Source organism: Cryptomeria japonica, chromosome 1 (assembly GCF_030272615.1).
Source record: "Cryptomeria japonica chromosome 1, Sugi_1.0, whole genome shotgun sequence".
In the NCBI taxonomy this organism is placed as follows: domain Eukaryota; kingdom Viridiplantae; phylum Streptophyta; class Pinopsida; order Cupressales; family Cupressaceae; genus Cryptomeria; species Cryptomeria japonica.
In genome coordinates, this window is record NC_081405.1 from 690,174,883 (window position 1) to 690,202,555 (window position 27,673).

The window sequence follows — 27,673 nt, forward strand, 5'->3', positions numbered from 1 at the left end:
TTCGTATAAAATAGTGAATAACAGAGATTAATGAAAGATGCAGCCAAAATAATAATACGTCTTATACAGATAAACAGTGATTATCTCCAAAGAAGTTTTTGAAATTAATTAAGTGTTTAAATCCGATCTTGACAGCAATTCAAGAGATAGCAACTATGGTGCGATAAGAGCAGTGACTCAGAGACGTGGAAATAAGAAATATCAGATATAAACAGCAATTAAAGAAAAGAGATATTATTAATGGTAATGAAGATAGACACAAAGACAAATATACATAACAGAGCTGATGTTGAGTAGATATCAGATTATGTTCAAAGAATTATGAGCAGCACTTTGTTTGAAGGTAGCGATCATATAATACAGTGATTGCTAAAGATTTATAATACTATATGGTGCGCAATGTTTTGATGATGAGTTAAGACTGGCAAGCCTCCTTTATACAGAACATTGACTTTATAATAGCAAGGTAGCCTATTATTTATTCAAAACAAGCATCGACTATTATTGAGGAAGTAAAGGCAGCTATTACTTCTTATGAATAAGACATGAAGACTGCTCTATATGAAAAGGGAAAATCGATTAAAAAACATATTAATGAAGCAATTCATATGGAAAGAGGGAATCAGTTGGGAACAAATTAATAATCAAGTTGATTCCTATATTGAAGCACTTTACGACAAATGGTGGCAGCGATAAATGTATACATTTGCAGCAATAAAGGACAAAGAAATGGAAGGGATATTATGTAAGATAAATCGACTTCATATGTCATGTCTTGATACAAGACAGCCATCTTCCAGTCAGAAGTCGACAAAGGATCTATGTTAATAATACAGCGATTTCATTGTGTGACCAGCGATTTATTCTAAGTATGGAAGCGATCCAGTTTGAAATGTGGCAATCAGAACAGTAATATGGATAAGATAGTCAGCGATCACCTATCTTATAGAACACAAGACAACAATTCTTAATAAACACAGGACAGCGATAGCAATCTATGAATACACAACGATCCAAGTCTAAGCCAAGGAACAGTAACCAGACTGTAGATGCAGCAATATGTATTCCACCTATGTATTATGAGAAACAAGTATAGTGGTTATGTTTGATACGTTCCTGTTGTGACTTTTTTCACACATCGCCCCATTGCAAATGGGGACCCTCTGATTTTCCTACTTTCTAGGATTTTGTTAGTGTCCTGTGACCTTTTGCTGCAGTTTCACCAAGCCTTGTCCAGTTCAGAGCATTTCAGGCTCTGACGATTGAAAGTTAGTTTTTGCAAGTTATGTGCTTCCGAAGTGTGAACACCACCAGAGTGCTTAGAAAGGCCAAAGGATGAAGATTGCAATCAATTTGGACGAATTTGGACAACTTTCTATTTTTAGAAAGTTTGCTTTTTTGCTTTTTCCTATTTTTTAGGAAGTTTTGTTTTTGGCATTTTCAGCCCGATCCCCGGTATGGCTATTTTTAGAAAGTTTTTCCTATTTTTTAGGGATGTCTGCTTTTTGTTTTTTCGGGATGCAAACCTAGGGTTTACACTTGCACCACTGACCAGCTTCGACCGGAACTCGAAAATTCCAAGTTTTGACCTAAAAAAGCTAAAACCCTAGATTTTGGGCTTTTTGCTTTTTCGGGATGCAAACCTAGGGTTTACACTTGTACCACTGACCTAGATTCGACCGGAACTCAAAAACTCCAAGTTTTGACCTAAAAAAGCTAAATCCCTAGATTTTAGGCTTTTTGCTTTTTCGGGATGCAAACCTAGGGTTTACACTTGCATCACTGACCAGCTTCGACCGGAACTCGAAAATTCCAAGTTTTGACCTAAAAAAGCTAAATCCCTAGATTTTAGGCTATTTGCTTTTTCGGGATGCAAATCTAGGGTTTACACTTGTACCACTGACCTGCTTCGACCGCAATCCAAAATTTTCAAGTTTTGACCCAAAAAGCTAAGTTCCTATATTTTAGGGGGTCATGGCACCTTCAAAGGATAATCAGCTCGAAAAATCATCCTGATCCTCAAATGTCCTGAAATTTGACAAAGTCTGGAATGTCATCCTGATCCTGAAATTTGACTAAGTCTGGAAAATTGGAGAATCCTCCAAAAACTAGATTTTGCATTATTATTCCTAGAGGCCCGAAACCACTCTCAAACATCCTGACAATATATATGAAATATAACTTAAAGTATAAGAACCTCTTATACTTAAATGTTATATTTCATATATAGTCCGCCCTCTTGAGAGACCTTCAAAGTCCGCCATGGGTTGGGAGGTCATGTGGGAGCACTCTTCAAAGTCCGCCCAAGCATGTGGAGAGCGCCTCAAAGTCCGCCCAAGGTGGAGAGCGCCTCAAAGTCTGCCCAAGCATGTGGGAGCACTCTTCAAGTCCGCCCAAGCATGTGGAGAGCGCCTCAAAGTCTGCCCAAGGAGGAGAAGCCACCAAAGTCCGCCAAGGCTAGAGAGGTCATGCAAGAGCCTCCACCAAAGTCCGCCATAGGTTAGGTGGCCATGAAGGAGCAAAGGCTAAAGTCCGCCCCATGCCTTAGCCAAAAATTCGCCTTGATGGAGGCCATGTAGGAGAGACCACCAAAGTCCGCCATACCTTGGAGAAGATGGAGATAAATTCAAAAGTCCACCTACGCATTGAAAAGTCAAACAAAAATCAACAAGATGCCAGTGATGTCACAAAATCCACTGAGATTTCAAAATTAAATCCAAAATGAAGAAAATATCTAAGGATTGTTTAAAAATCCTCAAAATAAATCCAAAATGGAAAGTTTTGTTGAAAGGGAATATTGGAGAATTGATGAATATCTTCAAACTTAAATCAAAATGGAAAGTTTTTTTTTTAAATTAGAAGTATGAGTTGGATGATTTTAGGGGTTTTACTTGAAGATTTAACCTTGTCTACAAATACTTCATTATCAACTTCATTATTACACCAAGAAGTTCAAAGTTACTAAGGAGAGCTTAGTAAAGTGTGTTGATTTGAAGATCATCTGGAGAAAATTCTAAATATTGCTGGAAGTTGGATAATATTTTTTGGCAAAAGGGTTTACAAATTCTGGAGAAAGGCAACTAGTACGAGGAAGAATCATCCAAACTTTTCTGAATTTTCTGAATATTTTGGAGAAAATTCTAGCCTTACTTCTATCCAAGTCAGAGGTGAAATTAAAATTGTGAATTTTCTGAATATTTTCCAGAATTTAATAAATGATTTTTTCGAAAATTTTGGAGAAAGAAAATCATTTTTTTTGGCTAAGTATGAATTTTTTTTGAAAGTTTTGACACTTGCTGGTAACCACAACCAGCCTTAAGACTAAGGGTTTTAAGGTGAAAATTCGATTTTTATGGCTAAGTATGAGAATAAAAAATGGAAAATTTTCCAACACTTAGTCATTTCGCAGCCCCGTTATTTTCAAAACTTTGCAAATCATTTTCTAACTTCAAAATTTCATTGTTTGCCTGCAAGCCCTAGACATTATGAAATTCCAGGTAGACAAAGATGCTCCTCCAGAGTCGAGGATGACTTCAAAGTGGAAGAACATTAGCGACACCAACCTCGGACACATCAATTTGAGGGAATTTAAGAAGCAAATGTTTGGTCTGGACAACCTTGTGCCTACCACCATTGCGCGAAAGATGATGAAGAGTGGTATCGTGCATGTTGTTGGCTTCCTCCCCACCATGCAGTGCAATGAACTAGTAGTCGAATGTGCCAAACACTACAACCTCGTCAGTAAGGACATTGTTGCACCTGATGGAAGAGTGTTGGCAAATGTCAGCGATGAGGCCATCAGAGAGGCCTTCAGGATTCCAGAGTACCACAACACAGTGTATATGACAAAGGACGAAGCTAACAATCTGTACCAAGAACACCTAGAGGAATATGATGCCATAGTTAACCATTCCTTGCTAGACAAGCCGAGGAAGGGCGCCTCCAAACTCCAGAGAAAGAGCCTAGTGCAAGCATACTTCAAGGAGGACATTGGGGACATGATTGTCCTGCTCAATAGAATAATAGGAAATCCTCAGGGAGCTCCATTCAAACCCTGGATGTATTATTTCATTAATGAAATAATCAATGGAGTAAGGATGATAGACTGGGCCCGGATGATCAGCGACAACCTAGATAGCTAGCTGAGGAACCTGGAGACAAATAGGACTTTCTTCATGAGTTCTTACTTGTTTTATTCATTGGCCAGGACCTACAGATACAGAGGTCTCACTTGCAGAGGAGAAGTTGGGAACAAGGAGAACCAGTTTCCAATGTACGATTGCTATCCGCAACATTCATGGAGAAGGTGAATGAACCCTCTATAGCTAAACCACCCAAACCCGCCAGGAAGTTTTCCCTAATTCAGAGAGACAATGCCGGATTCAGGACAGTCCAGATAGCAGTGCCCAAAGAAGGGAAGACCAGAGACAATGTCACCGCGGATGATTACAAGGTTACCACCATAGAGCTGGGTAAGCCCACCCAGGACCAAGAGGTCCAATACTTTGATGACTCCTGCAACGTTCTAAAGGCAAGGCTAGCTCATGAAAAGGAAAAGAGGAAGAAGGTTGAAGAAGAGAACCAGCAGTTGAAGAAGTATGTTCTCCATCTTACCAGCCCACTCAACCGTGAAGTCCCGGCTACTCCACCACAGCCTCTTCAGCAGGGATCAATGAAGGACTATGATGATATGAAGGGATCATACACTCAAGAAAAGGAGTGGATTTCAGACGCTTCGGTACGTGCTAACACCCTGGTAGAAAACTTAGTATCGGCACATGAGGCGACTTCTTTGTTGATTGATCGTATCCAGGATCTAGCCTCCAATTGGGAAGAGGTGGATGAAATTCAGAATGAAATACTCCCTCATCTGAAGGTTATTCGAGGCATGTCGAAGAGAAGCTTAGTGGATGCAGGCATCATACAAACAGGAGACAGGTACGACTTCGGCACATGGTACTATACTCTGGTGACTCGGATTGGGGTTTTGAAGAAATCCGAGAACAAGTGCTTTGAGACAGATGCAAGTGTTACAGAGATCCTGGGCAAGGTATTCCGCGTGGCGTCAGAGATCTAGAAGAAGGAAAGCCTAAGGGAGAAGCATTTACAAGCAAAGAACCTAAAAGCCAAGATTCAGGCGAGCTTCTTCAGGGATTCAGGGATGATTGACAAAGGCGATCTTTCAAAGATTGCAAACTTCCTCTCCATCGATGACAACTTCCTCACCCAAGCAGTGGAGTGGGAAGGCATCCTTGCCACATGTGTCGACGATGTGGACCTCATTGACTTCCAGATTGGCGGTTTGCCAAGTGTCACCATGGAGGAGGTCAAGCTCATTGTGTCCAGATACGTTGAATCTCTGAAAGAGGAAAGTGGCCACTCACCTCAGTGAAATTAGCAGTTGCGCCACTTGTCACTCTTTCATTTGTTTTAACCGATAGTATTTCGGGAAACCCTAATTAGGGTTTAGGACTTTCAATCTTGGCCCTTGATCGCTGTTTGATCTCGGCCATTCATTTATTTTTGAGAAACTATATAAGGTTGCCTCCTCTCATTTGGAGAGTGAGAGGTTTTTGATGTATTGTTGCTTAAGGTCATTTCCAAATAATATATTGCATGTGCACTGCTTTGTAATCTCTATTATTTGAATGATTTGCATGGTTTCAATTGCCTCAACACTTAGTTAGAATTAATTTAGATTTGCTTTCATTGTTGTTAATTTGAATGAAGGATTTGATAAGTGTCAATTGATGGTGTATCTCCACTCATACTTTTGGTGTATGGATGATTTCCATCTCGCCGTGCAAAGTTAGTATGAGCCTACCCCCTGTGCATCCCAACATCTCAATCATAAGCACAACCCATTGAAGATTGCACCGGCCTTGTGTTGTTGTCCCTAGTGTGGCGAAGCAAGGTTTGGTTTCTCGAGAGCACCCAGTTGATACCGTCTCCGAAATTCATAGGATTAGATTAGCCTTCCTAAACCCTATCTCTTATTCCCTTTCTTTTGAAAGTCTAAATCCCAGAAAATTCCCAAAAAAAAGAAGAGCCTAAAATTGCTAAATCCATCTAAGTCCAGCAGTTCAAGATACTTGTCAAACGTAAGTCCCCCTTGAAATTTCAGCATACACTACCCAAAAAGCTATTCCACTAAAGTTGCTTGTTCGCATATATAGACCTTGGAATCAGTAGTGATTTTTCAGGAGAGGATAGAATACCTTCGGGTATCCTATCCTAATGTTTGGTAGATGATAAAACAAACACCAACAGTTCCAAAGAGATGTTAAAAGTTCAAAGATCGTCAAAACAATAAATGATGCTTTCAGTCAGAAACAATATGACCGATAGTCATATTTTTATCATGATACAAATTATATCAACTCTAATGTTGAGGGAGTTCAAAACAAAAGTAACCGGTGGTCCAATGTAGTCTTTGGTAAACAAAGATAACTAAAGATGATACCTATCGATAATCAAACAAGATTGTAACTAAGTCATAATCGATAGTTATGCACAAATACCATCGGTGGCTGTTGAAGAGACACTATCCTTGTAAGAAGACTTTTATAAAAAGAACAAATGTGAAAAAAAGAGGGTGTAGTAAGAAAATAATGTGAAGAATAAACATTAAGGAAAAGTGTGCAAAAAGAATATCCTATATATTCATTAATATAAATACAATATAGATTAATTAAAAGCCTTAAGAAAGGGTCACGTCATAAAGTCACAACCTTTCTATGAAAGGTTATATCAAGGATATAAAAGGAGATTCAAATCATTGTTTGAGGAGTGAAAGAAGAGAAAGTATGAAGTATACAAAGAGTTGAAAGTATACTACAATAAGAGAAAAGTATGTGAGTGGCTGTGTATATACATATTTTTGAAGTATACAAAGAGTTTTAGAAGAGGATTAAGAGATGAATGATGAGTGAAATATCAATCAGACATATACAGATTTGCATATGAAGATAGAAGACATATTAACTATGTTCCACGGAGTTTCGGGGATGGGGGCAAGGACAGCAGGGGACGTCGAGACGTGTTTCTAGTACAGGGGTACTTTTGGGTCATTTTCGGGGGGACGACAAGAGACGGCTGTTAAAAAAATAGGGGGGTTTTTACAAATATAGAGAGATTTCGAATATGCATATCATAACAATGGCAAAGCATTCATCATAGACATTAATACATTGCATTAGACTTGAATTGAGATTTCACAAGAGAATTGACAAACATTTTACCAAAATTCAAATACTTTTATGCCATTGCCAACAAACATGTCATAAACATCCATAACTACGAGATGACATAAATTGTAAATAGAAAAGTTAAAACATATAAGTCCATAATCAGCTGTCTATCATAATGTCAAGACTCAGGATAAACTAAGAAAATATATGGCTGTCCATAATCAGCACATGGTAGGTCCAAGACTAAGAGTCTAAATCAAGATCAAAGCTAGAGTTTCTATCTGAGTCACTATCAATATGAGGGGTTGCCTCCTTAACCAATGGAACCCCAAGCAATCCTAGAGGTGTCTCGTCCTCCTCAACTTGCATAGCACCTTCAAGATTGACATCCCAACGTAAGGCTGGAGTCTAACGATACTCAGGAGTCTGGCGATACTGTAGCCGCAATGCACTGTGAACAGCCACTAACTTCTCTAGTTGTCTAGAGGTAAGGTGGTTCCTCTTGATTGATTGGATGAAGCTATATGTGGACCAATTCCTCTCTGCAGCAAAGGAACTGGACCAAATCCTCTTTCACTTGCTGTTCACTCCTTAACCAACTGCTTCTTCTCTTCTTGCCGCTCTTTTCCTATTTTGCAAATGTCAAAATAAGTACCTTTTTCTTCCTTTTGTTTGTTTTATGCATTAGATTAGGGTTTATTATATTTTAATGTTTATTTGGGGTCTTGGTGGGGCCAGCCAAACCTATATTTTAAATTAAAAATGTGTTTATTTATTTATTTTGGACTTATAAAAATTATGGGCCATAGGGGATGGCCAGCTGTCCCGGGGACAATCAAAGGACGCCTAGGCGTCCCTTGGCTGTCCCGGGGACAGCTGATCGTCCCCTGCCGTCCCCTACTACCCAACTATTGTCCTCGAAACGTCTCGTGTTTTTTGTCAAAAAGGAGATGCTTAGGAAACGGCAAATTCCCGTCCCCGTTTCATCCTAGGTACGGGTACGAGGGAAAAAGGGCAGGGGACGCGTCCCCGTGGAACATAACATATTAATGATGATAGAAGAGAAGTGTTTGCAGATATAGTGGGAGAATTATGCAGCGTTTCATGCAGAGATAAAGAATTATAAGCAGATTTTTATGTGGAATTTGAGAACATATTTATTATGAGGAAATTATGATCAGATTTATGTGACTGATTAGTAATATTCATCACAGCAGTTTTGAGAAGATCAAATTGTCCATCATCCATTGTTATAGCAACATTGTCAAGGTGGAAAATCAGATTTGAGTGATGGTGCTCACAAATTTCTGAAGTGGGAGTTGGTGCTTCCAATGGGTTGGTGCTCACAAATTCAGATTTGGGAGTTGATGCTTCCAATGGGTTGGTGCTCACAAAAATCAGATTTGGGAGTTGGTGCTTCTAGTGGATTGGTGCTCAGAAACGTAGGGGTTGGTGCCTACGAACATTGTAAAAGAAGAAATTTATAAAAGCATTAATTTGCCGTGGTTTTCTCCCATAAGGATTTCCACGTATATATCTTGTGTTCTACTTGTGTTCATATTAGTTAAATCACATATGAATGTTGGTATGCAATGAATATGTTAATGAGATAAGTTATATACTTGTGATTAAAGTTGAAAAAGTTTGAATCGGTTGTTATACTGATTCACCCCCCCTCTCAGTATAACCGTGTGCTCTTCATCTATTACTTCTGCCTCAGATCTCTTGGCCTTTTCAATCCAAACTACACATATTTCTAGGGCCATTTAAATACTTCAACAACTCTCATCCTCTAATATTTATCAAAATTTAACTGTAGAAGAGAAATCGGTAAGGAATTAAACTACTGATATAGTGGTCTGCACAAACTTTGTAAATATTCTCTATTCTACAAAAAATATTAGAATATAAGACCCATTATCAGACCAAGCCACAAAAAAATTCAATTCTGGCAACAACACAAATTAGTTTAGACTTTAGTTGGGCAGGATAGGATGAACCAATAGCAGATAAGCCAAATCCAGGATTCTTATGACTATGCAATTCAATATGTCCAATCTATCTGCCATCTTTATTTCTGGCATAATTGCATAACTAAAACCCTCATTGAAAACACATAAAGAATTGCCTTTTCCTGTTTCAAACGTTGGTTGTTAATAAATTTACTTTTATTTTTGGATTGGCAAAAGAACTTTTATGGAGCAAAAGTGTTTTGCCTAAAGCTGGGGTGTTCGCCTGGCTAGCCATTCAAAAGAAGATACTCACAGAAGACTGTTTGGCAAGGTATGGGATTTGGGGGCCAGCAAGGTGTGTTCTCTATAAACGCAACAGTGAAATAGAGGATCATCTATTGCATGGATGCCCATATACGGAGGTTTGTTCTTAAAAAATCAAGGAGAAACTGAATTTTCAGTGCCCAATCCACAAAATATTGAATCTTGGTTCAAAATGTGGTCGCATTATGGCAGGAATTCCTTGTTTGGCAGTTTCTAGATTGTGGCCCCGTCCACGATCATCAAGGAACTCTGGAAGGAGTGAAATAAAAGGATCTTCCAAGACAAGGAAATGGAATGTGAGAGACTTTCAGGTAAGATTGAAGGACAGTTAATTGAGCTCGTCAATGAAGCAACTAGAAGCAAGGCTCTTAGGAAGAATCCCTTCACAAATTGGGATGAGTAAATATCTAAAGTCCTCACAAGACTAAAAACCCCTCATATGCAAGGAGATGGTGGGGGGCAAACACAAGAGAGGAAAAGAAGAGATGTAAAATGGTGTGCTCCTAACACGAGGTGGATTAAAATCAATTTCGATGGTGCCTCCTCCAGAAATCCAGGGCCAAGTGGGGTGGGTTGTATAGCTCGAGATGAGCACAGCAAGATGATTGCAGAGAGGTCAATCCCATTGGGGTTAGCCACCAATAACGTGGCTGAATTCAGAGCGGCACTGATAGGGTTGCAGATGGGTCTAGAAATAGGATCCAATTGCATACACCTGGAAGGCGACTCCATGATCATGATCAATGCGATTAGACTCAACGAGACCCCATATTGGAAGCTTGGTTAATGGCTACGGCCAATCAGGGAGGCGCTCAGCAAACTGGAGGAAGGAAGGAAATGAGATAGCCGACAGGTTGGCAAAGGAGGTGGCGGACAAGACATCACATTGAGGGGGTGGGGAGTACGATTTTGGAAAGATTTGATGTTTTTGGAAAGCACACATTATCAATAATGGGTGTGACAAGCCAAGCACATTTCCAAAATCATTAATGAGAATAAGCTGCCATTTAAAGAATGGAAACATAACTAATTGCATATGGATGATAGACATGTGGCGAAGACACGAGGGAAGATGATGTATGGGTAGTGACTCACCAAAGTAAAGGTACGTGCCATGTACTTTGTGAAGGCAACATAGATTGGCAAATATCTTGACAAGGAAGCCTTGGATTTGGGATGATGTACCAGACGATAGGGCATCAAATAGATCTGTCAGTAACTCATCATATTGGCATAAGGCAAGACAATATTTATAGAAGGCAATGGAAAAGGATTATTCACTATGTTTTTTCTGCCAACATACTACTTTGAGCGGTGAGCGATGGACACCCCCATCCTACTAGAATCCACTAAGCGGTAGATGGCATTTTTAGGAGAGGTGACAGACAAACGTGTGCAGGCCATTTTAGCCTCAGGCCATCCCTTAGTCTTGCATGTGGCAAAAATGGTGTTGGGAGAAGAGTTCATAAAAGCCTATCATCGCTACAAAGTGAACACAGACATCACGGCAATGTTCTTGCTAGTGCTGGTTTACATGGGAGTGTCCACGGCGAAGGCGAAACGCCTGTGCCAAATGGATTTCAAACATGCATTCTTAGGGAAATTGACGTCTCGGTAGATAATATAGACTACAATCTTCTTATTCCATTGCCACAAGACTACTATATGTCGGTCAGGTGTGGAGTGGAGGTGAGGAAATTCCCCGTAGTCTCCACCCAGCTGCCGGAGACACTTGAAGAGAAATGGGAGGGCATGGAGCGTAGCATTACTTTCCTATTGCGACTTTCTGGAATCAACTAGCAGCCGGAAGACAAATGGGTGAAGAGCTACATGGAGGACGAAGGCCTACTGTTGGAGAGTGACAGCAAGAGTGGGGAAGAATGGATTTTAGCATGAGGGAAGATTGGGTCGAGAATGACTTCACAGAAGTGGAGAAGGTTGTGGCCAGCTCTGCTCATGACACATGTGGCATCAACTGTCCTATGGAGGCCAGAGACATGGCAATTAGAAAGCTAAGAGGCTGGTGAGGAAGCCTGATGGGAAGACACGGCCTCCCGTCATGAAGATACTTTTTCTTTTTTGAAAGATATGTTTACTGTCACCATTTTCAAGGTGTGGTGAAAATTTTGGTTTCCTATGGGGGTAGCTAGGCACTATTTTGTAAGTTGGGGAGTGCTATAGCTATGGGAATTGGTAGGTCATATATATCGAATTGTATGTACTCTATAAATATTGGAACACATGTCAATAGTAAAGGGGACTGTAGTTACAGTTTATGTTGAAAATTGTACTAGAATAGCTATTGAGCAGATGTTGGTAGATATCGACTATAGTCAATCCACGTGACAATGTAAACTTTCTTTATAATTAATGCAATGGGTGCTGCCCATAGCAGCTATTAAATTACCAAAAAAAGTATATAAACGTCCCTAAAATGGATTATGAATTTCAGAGAGCTTTTCTAATGTTTTGGTGAGCATGTAAGATTAAAATAGCAATCAAAAAAAAGAAAACAATTTTCATACTAAAATTATACTTATCTTCTGTTAACTCTACTTAATGTTACAATAGATTATTTGCCTAGAATATTACTCAGACAAAGTCATATCATGCTACCATGTTGTTACTAGAATGCAAAATGTAAGATATTTGTCAACATTACCGAACAAAACAGCTTAGTAAGAAATGAAGCATTGCTCATTGAACATGATTGTATCTTGATATCCTCATATTGTCAGGTACCAAAGCATTCCGTCCATTGTTAATTATTTGAGACATTGTACCTTGTATTATAATTTACCTCATGTTAAAGCTAACTGAGATTTAAAAGCAGAAAAGAATATGAAAGATAATGTGCGTGAGCAAGGGAGGCACACTACATACAGAAGAAACTACAATTCCTGCCCTTATAAGCTCTAGAAGGCAGGATCTAAGTATCTCATAGCGAGCTTGGAGGGTAGGAGGGCCCACATATGCTTTAATATCTGCCCTGTCAACAAATGCAATGTCTGTTTCAAAACAAAAAATTTAGTGAGAATCCCAATTATGAATTATTGAGCAGACTAAAGACATTATATTTTTTTTAAATCAAGATCTCTAAGCAATGGTCACTAAAACACAAAATTCATTAGAACCAAAGCAATATTTGATCTGTGAAAACCATCTCTTGTATTACAGTACCAATAGCAGATGTTAAGTTTGAGGTTGTCAGAACAACAACATTTGGCCATGATTTAAGTCTGTCCAACTGTGTTAACAGAGCATTGACAACCTGTAGCAGAAACAGTGAATATCAAAATACAAACACAGATGGAACTAAAGAATAATCAGTAACATGTCAAATTCTAAAGAAAATATTGTTTTTCAAGCTGGCAAGCCACCCTTTAATCTCAATGCATTAAATATTGCAAGTAGAGTATACCCTTATAGAGTCAGAAGGTTCTGAACCAGATAATGCTGCTTGTCTTGCAGCTGCCAGACTTTCAACCTCATCTGAAAGAATATTTGGCTTATTAGGAGAATTAGAAAACATTGGAATAGTACAACCTTATAACAAGAGGATGTAGATTATAGATGCAATTTATTCTTGTAAAAATGCAAGCAAAATCTATTTTGCTGAGGAAGCTTATTTTTGGTGTTCTCTGTGTTTTCTTCACCTACAATCAAGGCCAATTTATGAATCCCTTGTTTTTCATAGCTACCTCGGAAACTTTTAGAGTGAACAACTGATTGCTATAGAAACATCTAACTACTAATGAGAATTGTATTCATCAAAAAAGGAACACAAATACATTTGCGTTGGAGCAAAAAGAAAAAACTACATCAATACAGTCTATAAAAAAATCTATTATACTTACCAATCAAAACAAAAAGTAAAGAGTTCTCTTCCTCCAACATTTCATGAATTTTCTGGAAAAGCTTTGTCACCTGTCATTCACATTGAAATTTGAACAACATCTGGATAAAATGGCAGTTAATATATCCAGGGAAGCAACACAGGCAATTTCAAAATAAAAGCATCATGACATTCAAAATCTGTATCAAATTTTTGGTGTGGAATATGCAATGCCCATTTATCCACAAAAGCAAGAAAAGACGATTGGAAAAACAGATAATTTGACCTGATGGACTAGAACTATAAGCCAAAAATGCTCATGTTTCTCCAATATTCTTATCAAAAGAGAACTACATAAATGGGAAACAATAAGAGACAAAAGCACTTTGCAAGAAACGAGTAGCAAAATAATTGCACATATTAAACACAAACTGAGAAGGCACAAAAAAACTCTATCCAAAAGTGATCCTGTCATACCTACATGTTGTCCAAGGCAATGGACTAAGGATGGAAGATGCATGAAAACCATAAAAAAATCCCAGTGGATTTTGACATGAGATAGAAACCTAACTACTCTTCTACCCTGCTAAATTAGGCTACTCATAAACATGCTTTTCATGTGACAAAATACTGCCATTTGCTACCAACAAATTAATCCTGGCCTGCAGGAAGGCAGTGCTTATTAAACTGAAGCACCGTCACCACTGCAAACAGATAGGTCCTGACCAAGTTGGAACTAGGAAGCTATAATAGAACAGCCCCTTGATAGCACAGGAGTGCATACGGACAAGAGTAGTGGCACACACATGATAAATAGCTAAGTTAGTTGGGACAATGAGCAAGCTATACAATGAAGCAAAAGGCAGCCTTATGTGGAAAGATATAATTCTGATAAACTAATAAAAGTAATGCTAACAGAACCTTGAATGCAATAGAAATAAAATAGCCACATGGTCACAAAATAACATGATTATTTACCGTAAGAAATACTTCCAAAAGAAAAGCCTAGGAAGAACAGCACTCACAGTATTAACTCAACCATTCACAATAGTTCACAATACAATAAATATTTCCTGCTTGTTTTTACATCCTATTGTGACCTTTTTCACACATCGCCCCATTGCAAATGGGGACCCTCTCTTTTCCTGCTTTCTAGGGTTTTGTTAGTGTCCTGTGACCTTTTGCTGCAGTTTCACCAAGCCTTGTCCAGTTCAGAGCATTTCAGGCCTGACAATTGAAAGTTAGTTTTTGCAAGTTATGTGATTCCGAGGTGTGAGCGCCACCAGAGTGCTTAGAGAGGACAAAGGACGAAGATCGCAATTGATTTGGACGGATTTGGACAACTTTCTATTTTTAGAAAGTTTGCTTTTTTGCTTTTTCCTATTTTTTAGGAAGTTTTGTTTTTGGCTTTTTTAGCCCGATCCCCGGTATGGCTATTTTTAGAAAGTTTTCCCTATTTTTTAGGGATGTCTGCTTTTTGCTTTTTCAGAATGCAAACCTAGGGTTTGCACTTGCACCATCGACCAGCTCCGACCAGATCTCGAAAATTCCAAGTTTTGATCTAAAAAAGCTAAATCCCTAGATTTTAGGCATTTTACTTTTTCCGGGATGCAAACCTAGGGTTTACACTTGTACTACTGGCCAGCTTCGATCGGAACTCGAAAATTCCAAGTTTTGATCTAAAAAAGTTAAATCCCTAGATTTTAGGCTTTTTGCTTTTTGCTTTTTCCGAGATGCAAACCTAGGGTTTACACTTGTACTACTGGCCAGCTTCGATCGGAACTCGAAAATTTCAAGTTTTTATCTAAAAAAGCTAAATCCCTAGATTTTAGGCTTTTTGCTTTTTCGGGATGCAAACCTAGGGTTTACACTTGTACCACTGACCTACTTCGACCGCGATCCAAAATTTTCAAGTTTTGACCCAAAAAGCTAAGTTCCTATATTTTAGGGGGTCATGGCACCTTCAAAGGATAATCAGCTCGAAAAATCATCTTGATCCTCAAATGTCCTGAAATTTGGCTAAGTCTGGAATGTCATCCTGATCTTGAAATTTGACTAAGTCTGGAAAATTGGAGAATCCTCCAAAAACTAGATTTTGCATTATTAATCCTAGAGGCCCGAAACCACTCAAAAACATCCTGACAATATATATGAAATATAACTTAAAGTATAAGAAAGAGAAAAGACATATTGAAATACCACTTATACTTAAATGTTATATTTCATAAATAGTCTGCCATGAGTTTGGAGGTCACGTAGGAGGCTACTCTAAAGTCCGCCCAGCCATGAAGACGTCACGTAGGAGGCTACTCTAAAGTCCGCCCAGCCATGAAGAGGCCATGAAGGAGGCAAGGTCAAAGTCCGCCCAGCCATAAAGGAGACCAAGGAGGAGCATAACTTGAAGTCCGCCCAAGCCTTAGGAGACCAAGGAGGAGCATGGGTTAAAGTCCGCCCAAGGCTTAGGAGCCATAAAGGAGGCAAGTCAAAGTCCGCCCAACCAAGGAGGAGCATGGGTTAAAGTCCGCCCAAGCCTTAGGAGGCCATGAAGGAGGTGAGCTTGAAGTCTGCCCAAGTTTGATGGAGACCATGAAGGCGCTAGGCCTAAAGTCCACCCACCTTAGGAGACCATGGAGGTGCAAGACTTAAAGTCCGCCCAAGGCATAAAAGAGGCCATGAAGGAGGTAAATCCAAAGTCTGCCCAGCCATGAAGGAAGCCACGAAGGAGTTCTAGACAAAGTCCGCCATACCTCGGAGAGGTTGGCTAAATTCGCCAAAATTTGAAAAAGATAGAAATAAAATTCGAAAAATCAACCTACACATGGAAGGTCAAACAAAGTCAACATGATGTCACAAAATCCACATAGATTTCAAAATTAAATTCAAAATAAAGAAATATCTAAATTAAAAAGCCTCAAAATAAATCCAAAATGGAACGTTTTTTTTGAGAATATTGAGGGAATATTAAAAATTTATTAAGATATTAATTCAAAATGGAAAGTTTTTTTTGAAAGGGAATATTGGAGGATTAATGAATATCTTCGAACTTAAATCAAAATGGAAAGTATGAGTTGGATGATTTTAGGGGTTTTTCTTAAAACATGTCTACAAATACTTCATTATCAAATTCATTATTACACCAAGAAGTTCAAAATTACTAAGGAGAGCTTAGTAAAGTATGTCAGTTTGAAGATCATCTGGAGGAAATTCTAGATATTGCTGGAAGTCGGATAATATTTTGGCAAAAGGCTTATAGATTTCTGGAGAAAGGCATCTTTTCTGAATTTTCTCAATATTTTGGAGAAAAGCCTAGCCAAGTCAGAGGTAAAATTAAAATTGTGAATTTTCTGGATATTATTCTAGAATTTAATAAATGATTTTGAAGAAAGAAAATTCAATTTTTTGGCTAAGTATAAAAAATTTTCGAAAGTTTTAACACTTGATGGGGACTTCAACTAGCTTCAAGGCTGAGGGTCTAGAGGTGAAAATTCAACTTTTTTGGCAAGTATAAAAAATTTTTCGAAAGTTTTAACACTTGATGGTGACTTCAACCAGCTTCAAGGCTGAGGGTCTAGAGGTGAAAATTCAATTTTTTGGCTAAGTATGAAAATTTTCGAAAGTTTTAACACTTGATGGTGACTTCAACCAGCTTCAAGGCTGAGGGTCTGGAGGTGAAAATTCAATTTTTATGGCTAAGTATGAGAGTGAAAAATGGAAAATTTTCCAACACTAAGCCATTTCACGGCCCCGATATTTTTTTTTTTTCGAAATTTTGTGGAAATTTTCTAACTTATTTTTTCCTTTGGTTTTACAGGTCGCAAGAGGAAGTAGAGGCGGGATCATCATCATAGAGATCGCAGCCAGATAAATTTCAACATGGGCCTGCCCATCATTCCTCCTCAACCAGGCAGGGAACCTCAGCCAGTGCTTCAGCCTGACTTGGATTTCAGCGATGAACAAGAACACGTTATCACTGAGCTGTATAGCTTGGCCTGGTCTGTGAGAAGAAACACCCCTAATTGGTATCGCATGAGTTTTATCCTTGACAAGGAGTTAGACATCGCCGCACGTATTGAAGCACAAAATCAGAGGGAACAACAAGAAGTTAATCCACCTCCCATACCCGCTCCTGCACCGCCTAAGCAAAATCAAATGGCGACAAGAAGGAATCAAATTTCCATACTTAGACAATTTCTTGACACAAATTGAAGAATTCAAGGAAGACATCAAACATGTTGAGATGGTGTCTCGTCATCTTTTCGACCAATCAAATTACTCCAAGTCAGCATGTCCAGGTTCAATGAACCTAACTTATCCAGAAGCTTCTAGAAGGGCACACTTCACAATGTAACAACCTTCTATTTTCATTAAAGGTTCATTTTTAGCAAGGAAATGTGTCCCAAATGTAATTGATCAAAAGTAGTATTTGGGGAAACCCTAATTAGGGTTTGTAGCAATCAATCTTGGCCCTTGATCATTGTTCGATCTCGGCCATTCATTGATTCTCGAAAAACCATATAAGGTTGCCTTCTCTCATTTGGAGAGGGTGAGGTTTTTGATGTATTGTTGCTTAAGGTCATTTCCACATAATATATTGCATGTGCGCTGCTTTGTAATCTCTATTATTTGAATGATTTGCATGGTTTCAATTGCCTCAACCTAAGTTACCGAATCGGCAGAAAATCCTCACGTATCTGGGTACGATGCGTTTCTGAATCGGATTCGGATACAAACGTCTGTAGAATCGGGCTGGATACGATATTCTTGAGGTGGATTCGTTTGGAATCATCAAGCAACGTACTTGGCCGATTCCAACCCATACAAGGGGTTTTCACAACGATTCCAATGGTCAAATAAAAAATTTCAGACTTTTCTTTAACCGTTTTACCATAAAATATATGACCACAACCCTAAACAACAATATTTTTCAATGTATTTTTGCAAGCAGTTACAGATTAGCAAGACTTCGATGGCATGGTTTGCATGCGTTTTACAGAGACAACTACTCTTCTGTTCAGGTCGCACTTAAACATTTCTTCCACCCTTGCTGTCGGAATATCTATAGTCTTCCATTCGAACAGCTTCAATCCTAGCAGTAGCCGGTGGGGTGTATTCACTCTTTCATCCATTCGAATAGCCTCCCGTCGGGATGGTCGGAGATTAAACCAAATGTGCGGAAGTGTTTTCTTATTCTCCTTTAATTACTCTATATAAGTTTTAACTTTAATTTTAGGTTTTTGATTTATTAGAATTTTATTAAATTTAATATCGTTTATTATTATTATTATTATTAACAACATTAAGAAGCTTACAATTATTTTAATAAATTCTATTGTTTATTAAATTTAAACTTAAATTAGTTATATTAAATTATATGAATTAATATTAAATTAAATATTATTTAATATTTATTGTTAATTTTATTTATATTATTATCATACATGTTTTATTTTATGAATGACCTATTAAGTAGTATTTATATTAAGTAGTTCTACTTTATTTTGTAAATATTTATTATTAATATTTAACATGTTTAAAAACTAAATAATATCAAATAACTTTATATTAATATGGTATCAAGATAATAGTTAATAAAATTATAAATTTAATATAATATAAATCTATATTATTATGACATTAAAGTTTTAGGTATTAAATATGGATATATTTATGATTTCAGATGTTTATTAAAGAGGCGTACCCAAAACGTACCCAACCTCCTCCAAAAAATATTGTCGTATCCGCGTACCGAAACTACGTACCCGTACCCGTATCCGTACCCGATTCGGTAACTTAGGCCTCAACACTTAGTTAAAATTAATCTAGATTTGCTTTCATTGTTGTTAATTTGAATGAAGGATTTGATAAGTATCAATTGATGGTGTATTTCCACTCATACTTTTGGTAAATGGATGATGTCCATTCTACCGTTCAAAGTTAGTCTGAGCCCATCCCTTGTGCATCCCAACATCTCGATCATAAGCACAACCCATTGAAGATTGCACTGGCCTTGTGTAGTTGTCCCTAGTGTGGCGAAGCAAGGTTTGGTTTCTCGGAAGCATCCAGTTGATACCGTCTCCAGAATTCGTAGGATTAGATTAGCCTCCCTAAACCCTATCTCTTTTTCCCTTTCTTTTAAAAGTCTAAATCCCAGAAAATTCCCCAAAAAAAGAAGAGCCTAAAATTGCTAAATCCATCTAAGTCCAACAATTTAAGAATACTTGTCAAACGTAAGTCCCCCTTGAAAATTTGAGCATACACTACCCAAGAAGCTATTCCACCAAAATTGCTTGTTCGCACATATAGACCTTGGAATCAGTAGTGATTTTTCAGGAGAGGATAGAATACCTTCTGGTATCCTATCCTAATGTTTGGTAGATGATAAAACAGACACCAACACATCCATTTGTGATCATTTATAGACATATTACTATAAGTAACTCTAATCCATGTTGGGTGAGTGTATAGCCTATAAGAGGTGTCAAACATCCAACATATACAACACATATCCAACAAATTTCCCACTAGTTGAATAATTTAAAAAGGTGGCCAAGTATACATAAATTAGCTGCTAAGGGTGGCTATGCCCATTGATTCAAGCACCAAGAAAAATTCTCAATACTTGCAGAATTTATTAATGGATCAGCAAAATTCTCCAAGAAATCCAAATTATCCAACAAGACCTTTTTGTCTTCAACCATGTTTATAACAAAATGATACCAAACATCACCACGCTTTGATCAGCCATGATAGGTAGGGTTGTTTGCCAAGCATATTGCACTTTGACTGTCACAATATATCTTTATAGAGTTTTATATAAAACCAACATCTAAACAGAACTTCTTTGCATGCATGAACGACTGACATATACTCAGCTTAGCCTTCTATAGTTGATAATACAACAATTGCTTGCCTCTTGCTCATCCAACTAACTGCTCCACCAAATAAAGTGAGCACATAAACACTTGTAGGTCATTGATAATTAATATCTCGAACTCAACCACCATCAACAGATCCTTGAACATCCAATAATATTTCCATCTCAAATCTTCCATGGTAGTGTTGATGGTGTTTTTCTGCACAATCGAACACAGAATAAAGTATTGAATAATCTATCCTCTCTTGAACAAAGACTTCTCAAAAGCTGAAGATTAGAAAAAAGGATCACTTGAGATGACTCCAAGATTCTCAATGTCAGATCGTGATGTGTTGGATAGCTTCAATTGTGTGATGCATTTGTTGTACCTGCGAGGGGACTTACGTACTTCTTCTTTTTCTCAATTCAAGCTCAATAGAATGACATTTTTTTGAATGATGTTGCAATATCGCTATTTCCTACTAGTAATGATCTTTGATTAAGAAAAATGAAAAAGGAGCAAGGTCTAGGAATGCTATGCTAATACTAGGAATGCAAGATAACAGACAATTTCAAGTGAGTTCAACTAAGTTTCGCTTTGACATGCCATGAACATCTCCTCAAGGCTAGTGCAATCTTCTAAGGATAGCTTGATGATTTTCAAATCACTACCACAAGCATAGATACCTTCAAGGTGAAGCATACCAGTGATGGAATAGCAATTGAAGTTAAGCTTTTGCTATAATGAGATCAGTCGACTACACAAGATACTTCACCATCGATGGAGTACTAATAGTATGAACAAGGAGCTTCACTATCAATCATGCACATGCATCTTTCATTCAAATTTCATGCATCTTTCATTCAATATGAAGAAACAAGCAAATGCTCCCAAAACTCAATAAGTCACCAACACTTCAATGATTTTATTAATTTCTGCAACATCTATGCAACAATTCTTCAAAACTATTCTTATAAATCCCTTACAAATGAAATGAGTTGAGCTTATATAGGGCTCTTCATTACAATGAATGGCAAAGATTAAATCAAAATCAACGGCCCAAATTTTGCCACCTAAACCCTAATTAGGGTTTGTTACAACAAAATACCTAATTATTGCAAATTATTAAATATCAACCAATGGGAATCTGACATCCATTTGGAACAAAATACGAGGAAAAATCCTCCAATAGGAAAAATTGACACCACATATGATCTGTAAAGCGGAAAATCGCGGTCGAACCCTAGTTGGTCTCCCCTCTTCTAACTCCAAGGAGAGAGAAGGGAGGTTCGCTAGGATTCGATGGGTTTTCACTTAGGGGGAAGACTTTACATTCAAAAGAGGGGTTGAAACTCATAAGATCCAATCCCACACGATGTAAGATTGGATGCTAAATGAATTTCAAGGGTTAGGAAAGCAAGGCTACCCTCTTTTGTAAAGAATGTTGATTAAGCTAAGGATGCATAGAAAGTCATAAAGATTCGCTTATAAACTGAGTTCGGGTTATAGGATGAAGCTGCGGACCTGGAATTAGCAGTAAAATGTCGATACGGCGCTGTCCTGCAAATTTGGGCAAAAGTTGTCGGGACGATGGCGCCCGGCGCCACGGTCCTCCGAAAAATCCGCGAAACGAAGGGGGATCTGTTCGTCTCTGCACAAGGATTCCAGATCTTCAATTTCAGCCGCGTACCTGCAACCTACACACAGAAAAGCAAAGACGATTGGGGGGTTAGGGATTAGGGGTTTGCCTTTAGGTCAAACCCCGGTTTTGGAATTAACCAAGAAATGAGCAAGTGCTGTAAATGTAAATGACTGTAAAACAAGTACTAATACCTTGTTCTAAGGATGTTTGTATCCTTATGTGCGAAGGTTTAGATGTTGTATGTTGTATGTTGTAGCATGTAGTATGTGATCTCCTCTTCAATGGTTGAATCCTTGTCTTGAATGCAACACTTAGCCTTGAATGGAGACTTGGAATGATCAATTGCTTGAATGCTTGAATGCTTGAGTATAGTTTCCACGCCTTTTCCCTCATATCGAATGAAAGAGGAAAATGTAGTTTATATACTTGTCAATTAGGGCTGATAGACTGATTTTCCCGACCTTAGGCCGACCAGGGAAGTATATTTCCAAATTGCAATCAAAAAGACCCGATATCACTTAGGAAACCGGGCCCAAAATAGGACCCAGGGACCAGGGCGCTGGGCGCCATGGTCCTGGAGGACCAGGGCGCTGGGCGCCCTGGTCCTGAGGGACCAGGGCGCTGGGCGCTCTGGTCCCACCTCCCGGGACATCAGGGTGCAAGGAGGTTCAGGCCAGGGTGCTTGAAAAATGCAGTTTTCAGTGTCGTGGACAAGTTTCGGGGTCTCCATTCAGGTTCCGTGTTGCGTCGCCATCGTGAAGACCGAAATGCAGTCGAAATTGCAAGTGTCGCAATTTTAGGACGCTACATGATCATAACAAACTATCTTCTAGAATCTTGTTGCCCTTATCATTTTCCCTTTTTGCAAATTCAACAAATCTGGACAATGTGAATTCAATCTCAGTTATTGGAACTATTGTCAAGTTCTTCAATTGCTGTTCTAAGTAAACTTCATCCAAGCTTGCAACAAAATTTGTCTCCCATCTTGGCCCAAAATTTCTATAGAGTATTTATGATCTAAGTTTGGACCAATCATTGCATAAGAGCTTTCTATTTCATGTAGTTGACAATTCATTAAATATTCAAGATATGAGTACGTATCTCCAATTATAGCCATTACATTAATCACAATTGCTATTCTTGAGTTTATACACCTTTTAAAAGGAGAAAATTGCCCACCTTTCCTTTGTTTTACTTCATTTCACTTTTATGAAAATAATATATTCTCGGACTCTTCTTCCTCAAAACATTCTTTAGAGCCTTCAATTCAAAATTTATCTCACTTCACCCATCTTTGTTTGCCATACATTTTCCCTATTAAGACACAATGGCACATGCTAGAGGAAATTTTATTTATAATTACGCAATATGATCTTCCTGTACTTATCATTTTGATCACTATATTACTAGTACAATACATCAATCAATCACCCATACAATGTATAGTTACAAGGATGTACAGTAAAGAAAGGCTCGGGCATAAAGGCATGTAAACACAGCAGGCCACAGTTGCTGGAGTGACGGCATCTGATAAACGTGCCCTTTGGTGAACCAATCTCTTCCAAGAGGTTGCATATGATGTTCACTTTGGGGTATAACAAAAGTACAGACCTAGTCCCCTCAATTTTCGGAGAAAATGCACCAGCTCTAGCTTCATTGAAGCCTCTTTGTTTAAGAGAGCCACACAAATAACAAACAAAAACCTTTTTCTATTGATGGTGACTTGCTTGTTGCAAAGCAAATTAATCGCCGAACGAGAGAAACTGATTCCAATATAGGAGTTGGCTAACAACTCCTCTAAACTATATGAGATATGTTGGCTAAAGCTAACCCAACAAACCTGAGGAAATCTCCTAACTACCCTTCAATTCCACCTAAGGACCCGAGGGTGTACAAGAAAGAATTCAACTGATTGAGGATCAACGGAATAAGTTGTACGAAAAAAATTAAATCTTCCTCACACATAACAAAGCCAAGAAGTTGGCAGAGGATGACAATAGTTGGCACTTTAAAAACCAACTCAAAGCCCTTACCTCCCTCCCTACTTTGTGAACCCCATGCATCAAATCCTCCTATGGTCATTGAGACCTTGCTCACTAATTTAAGGCATCCTTAAGAGCCAGTTTCTACCTATGAAGGTTCTTCGTTACCAAGGCATATATACGAACTTGACTCTACAGGTATAACATGCTCTCTCAGCCAAAGAAGATGTGCCAGAGTTGAACCACCAGAGGAAAGAGCTATTGATGACACTCAAAGGAGGAAACATTAATGATTTGACAATCATGGTGTACCCACTAAGAAAAGGAGGAATAAGAGAAAGTGAAACCAGAGATCTGAAAATTGATGGGAGACCAACCTAGGCAGAAAGTATGACAGAAGACTTTAGACTGAATTAGCCAACTATTGAATTCCTTGTTACCATCATAAATGAGGAGATGGCTGTTAAGCCCAGTGCGGACTTGGGTTAGGAAGGGCAGAAAGATGTGGGATATAATCCATGTATCTGAGGTCCTCCTACTTCTTCAAAGTTTTTTGCAGATTGTGTTTATTTTGTCTTTTTTATCTCTATAATTGCTTTGTTTATTGATCAGTTTTTAGTTTGTTTTAATCTTTCGACAAGTATAACTGGCTTCTTTGTTGTTTTCGGTGTAGTGGCTTGGACCATGTGTCAAGGACCAGGGCTTTAAGCCCATAGGGAAACTGGAATCAAGAGGTGAGAGTTCCCAATAAAATCTCCTTGTTCACCAATCAAAAGAAAAGAAACACTTGAGCATGTAGAGAAATAGGAAGGCAAAGACTAACAAGTAAGCACAAAAATATATAGCTTCAATAAACTGTACTATGAAGCAAGCACAGAAGCAAAGGATAAGTCATCCATTTTTTGCATAAATGACATAAACTGCTATTACCATCCGTTCACATGTCTACTTAGTTGCATTCATGTAATACACAAATACATATGTACCTACATGCATATGTGTACTTATATAGGGTTGTTTGGGTGTGTCCACAAATTTGTGTACTGTGTCAAAACATGAAAATATGAAGACAATTTGGAAGCCTGGTAATTGGGATATATGATGATGACATCCAATCACGAACAATAACAGAGACGAGATTAGACAACTTTAAAAAAGAATAATATAACCAAACACTTTACAAACATGACCTTAAGCCACATACCAATTTACCGCTCTCTGAAAACCATTTGCTGAAGAGTGAGTGAGCATTAACCTCAACCAATTGTGAGTGAGAATATCTAAATTTAAAAGCAAAAAAAAAAAAAGAAAAAGTTTATGATCAGTTGGTGCAAATCTCAACTATACGAGGCACAGAAAACTGAAGTGCAATTTGCGTTACAATTAAAAACCTTGAATTAAGCCGAATTGAAAGTTTCTGAGCTAGTGCTTTGCACAAAGATGTCTTTCCTGTACCTGGAGGACCATGCAAGAGGATAACACTGCACAGAAAATGAAAAACAGAGACTTGAGACACATTCACACAGTAGAAAACACGAGTTACAAGGTTAGACTAAATATTAAAATGTATTTATGTAGATAGGCTTTAGGAAAATCATTCTGCCAAAAAAAACAATGTGCCGAATGCTAATATTTGAATTCCATAAAGTAAAATTTGTATGGAAGAATATGTCATTTAAACGAGAGAATTTGTTAAAATGTCCCTGCCTAGTGCATTAAGCAATAGTCTTAGACCCAAACCAGTAAGCAAACTTTGGCTTTTAGCACCTTAAGGAAAACTTGGATAACCTATGTATGGTGTAAGCCCAAATGCAAACTTCAACTATACTCACCTAGTCTCAAATCATTCGCAGGAGTTAATAAATGAAGGTTATGCTATCAGTTGTCATTTGATGAAATTGATTATGGGCAGTAAACATAGATATGGAAAATATGTAGAATGTAAGAAGTGCTCAAGATTACTCCAAACTATTAAAATCTTGGTTACAACACAAGGACCATCAAAATTTTCATGTAATGAACTAAGCATGTGATTCACGGTCTAACCTTGAGTAAATCATAAATTCGTCAGTTACTTCTACAAATTGAACCTCGTAAATTTCAGTGAAAACTTTCAGCTTCTAGAAATTATTAACAGGTGAAAAGCATACAGGCAATACTGAGAAGGGGAGGGGGGGAGGGGAAACTTGAAAACACATAGAGCATATAATAAACAATCAAAAGAACACAAACACCAGAACTCTCGTGGAAAACCCTTTCAGGTAAAAAACCACGGCATCAAAGACTTTCATTAAACAAAATGGGCACCAACCGAAGATTACAATTTAGGGCACCAACCCTTCTCAAAGCACCAACTTCGAGTAACTGAAGTTCCAATTCCCAAATACTAAGGCACGAACACAATAAAGTATTGTTAAACGACTCATGCAACTCAATCAAATAATACTCTTAAGGCTGACTTCATATCATGTGTAAGAATTTGAATGCCATTTTCTGAATAACCCAACTCAAGAGTTGTCAATGTATATAAAATCATCCAGTATCTAGGTTCAGATTAACCAACCATCTGTTGCATGAGTAACAAAATGCAATACACTAATCCACTTCTCAACATATGATGTTTCTCAGATTCATATCTCCACAAAAAACCGTTCCCTGCTTTTTACAACTAAAAAAAATCTCATCTTCTCAGCTCAATACATCAACAGAAAAGATGATTCACAACTGATCACTGCCTCACACTAACAGCAACAGATGATATTTCATGTCTCCTCTTGCAACGCACAGCAAAGTTTTCAAAACACAGTTACCTTTTACATATGTTCACATGGAAAACTCTCCATTTTGTCAATATAAATTTCTGTGAACAAAAACAAAACCTTTTACTAAGATCCCCTAATTTATTAATAGAAAAGTCCGAAAAGAGCTAAAGACTTCGAAAAAAATTTAAAACTCTACATAAAAACGTAGCTCTTTTCACCATTCGAATACCAAATTGCCTGACACAAAAATGAAACCCGACACCTAAAACCGTTCAATTCAGAACTTCATAGCAGATGAAAGAATAGGCTCAACACATTTGTAAAAAACCAATGGAGCTCAAACACCTGGCGGTAACATAAATCTGAAGCAGCCCGATAATCTCCACTAACCAAAACAAGACAAAACCTGTTCGCCTTACCATTAAACGTCAGCCTTCAGGAAGAAGCGAATAAAAAACAGCACTAATACTTTACATATTAGAAAGCAAATCATTCCAAAAAAGAACAAACCTGCCTTCAATCCATATTTTAATCAACGCATACATGTATCGGGCAATAAGAACCTCCAACAATCGTAGAGAGACATCTAACAAGAATGGCATCACCCTTTTTTCAGTTATCGTTCAGACGAATCAGAGAAGAAAATGCAGATAAAGAGTATTAACACCTGACGCCAATTATTAAGAAACCAACTCTGAACACGATGTCCATGGAGCAGAAAAAATCGTTCCACAAACCACATGGCGAAAACTTTGCATAAACAACTATGCACAGCTGGAAACAGAAGACATCAACAATACATTAAAAAGATGCAAATAGAAACAAGAAAAACATCTCCAAAGTTTGGTAGCTGACCAAAACTTTTCAGTGCATCCAGAAGAACAACTTACACCTGTAGCCATCCAAACTTAGTTACAAACAAATATCCATTATACACCTGTAGCCTTCTATATGCGATATGACTTAACAAGAATTAAGGTGTATACAGCATCAGCACAAATACATAGGCAACTAACTTAGCTCAAACAACATGAGCTGGTCAACACCTGAAGTAGCTCAAGCACAATTTCTAAAATATTGACATCAATGACAATATATACAACAACAGGTTGGAGTTACATGTCATTTATCC

General features: G+C 38.0%; 1 protein-coding gene across 3 annotated transcripts in view; it reads right to left on the reverse strand.

The window, feature by feature from the left end:
• The window catches only part of LOC131063799 (pachytene checkpoint protein 2 homolog), an 85,995-nt gene that overhangs the window by 36,473 nt on the left and 21,849 nt on the right, over nt 1–27,673 (reverse strand). For all 3 annotated transcript variants that reach the window (XR_009111144.2, XM_059221484.1, XM_057997740.2), the window contains 6 exons: nt 25,171–25,260; nt 24,984–25,059; nt 13,324–13,393; nt 12,888–12,958; nt 12,647–12,737; nt 12,350–12,474 (listed from right to left, as the gene is read on the reverse strand). Coding sequence is in view for 2 of the 3 variants with exons in the window: in XM_059221484.1 (XP_059077467.1) it covers nt 12,350–12,474; nt 12,647–12,737; nt 12,888–12,958; nt 13,324–13,393; nt 24,984–25,059; nt 25,171–25,260 (523 nt within the window). In the remaining variant the exon portion in view is untranslated. The remainder of the gene's footprint in view (nt 1–12,349; nt 12,475–12,646; nt 12,738–12,887; nt 12,959–13,323; nt 13,394–24,983; nt 25,060–25,170; nt 25,261–27,673) is intronic.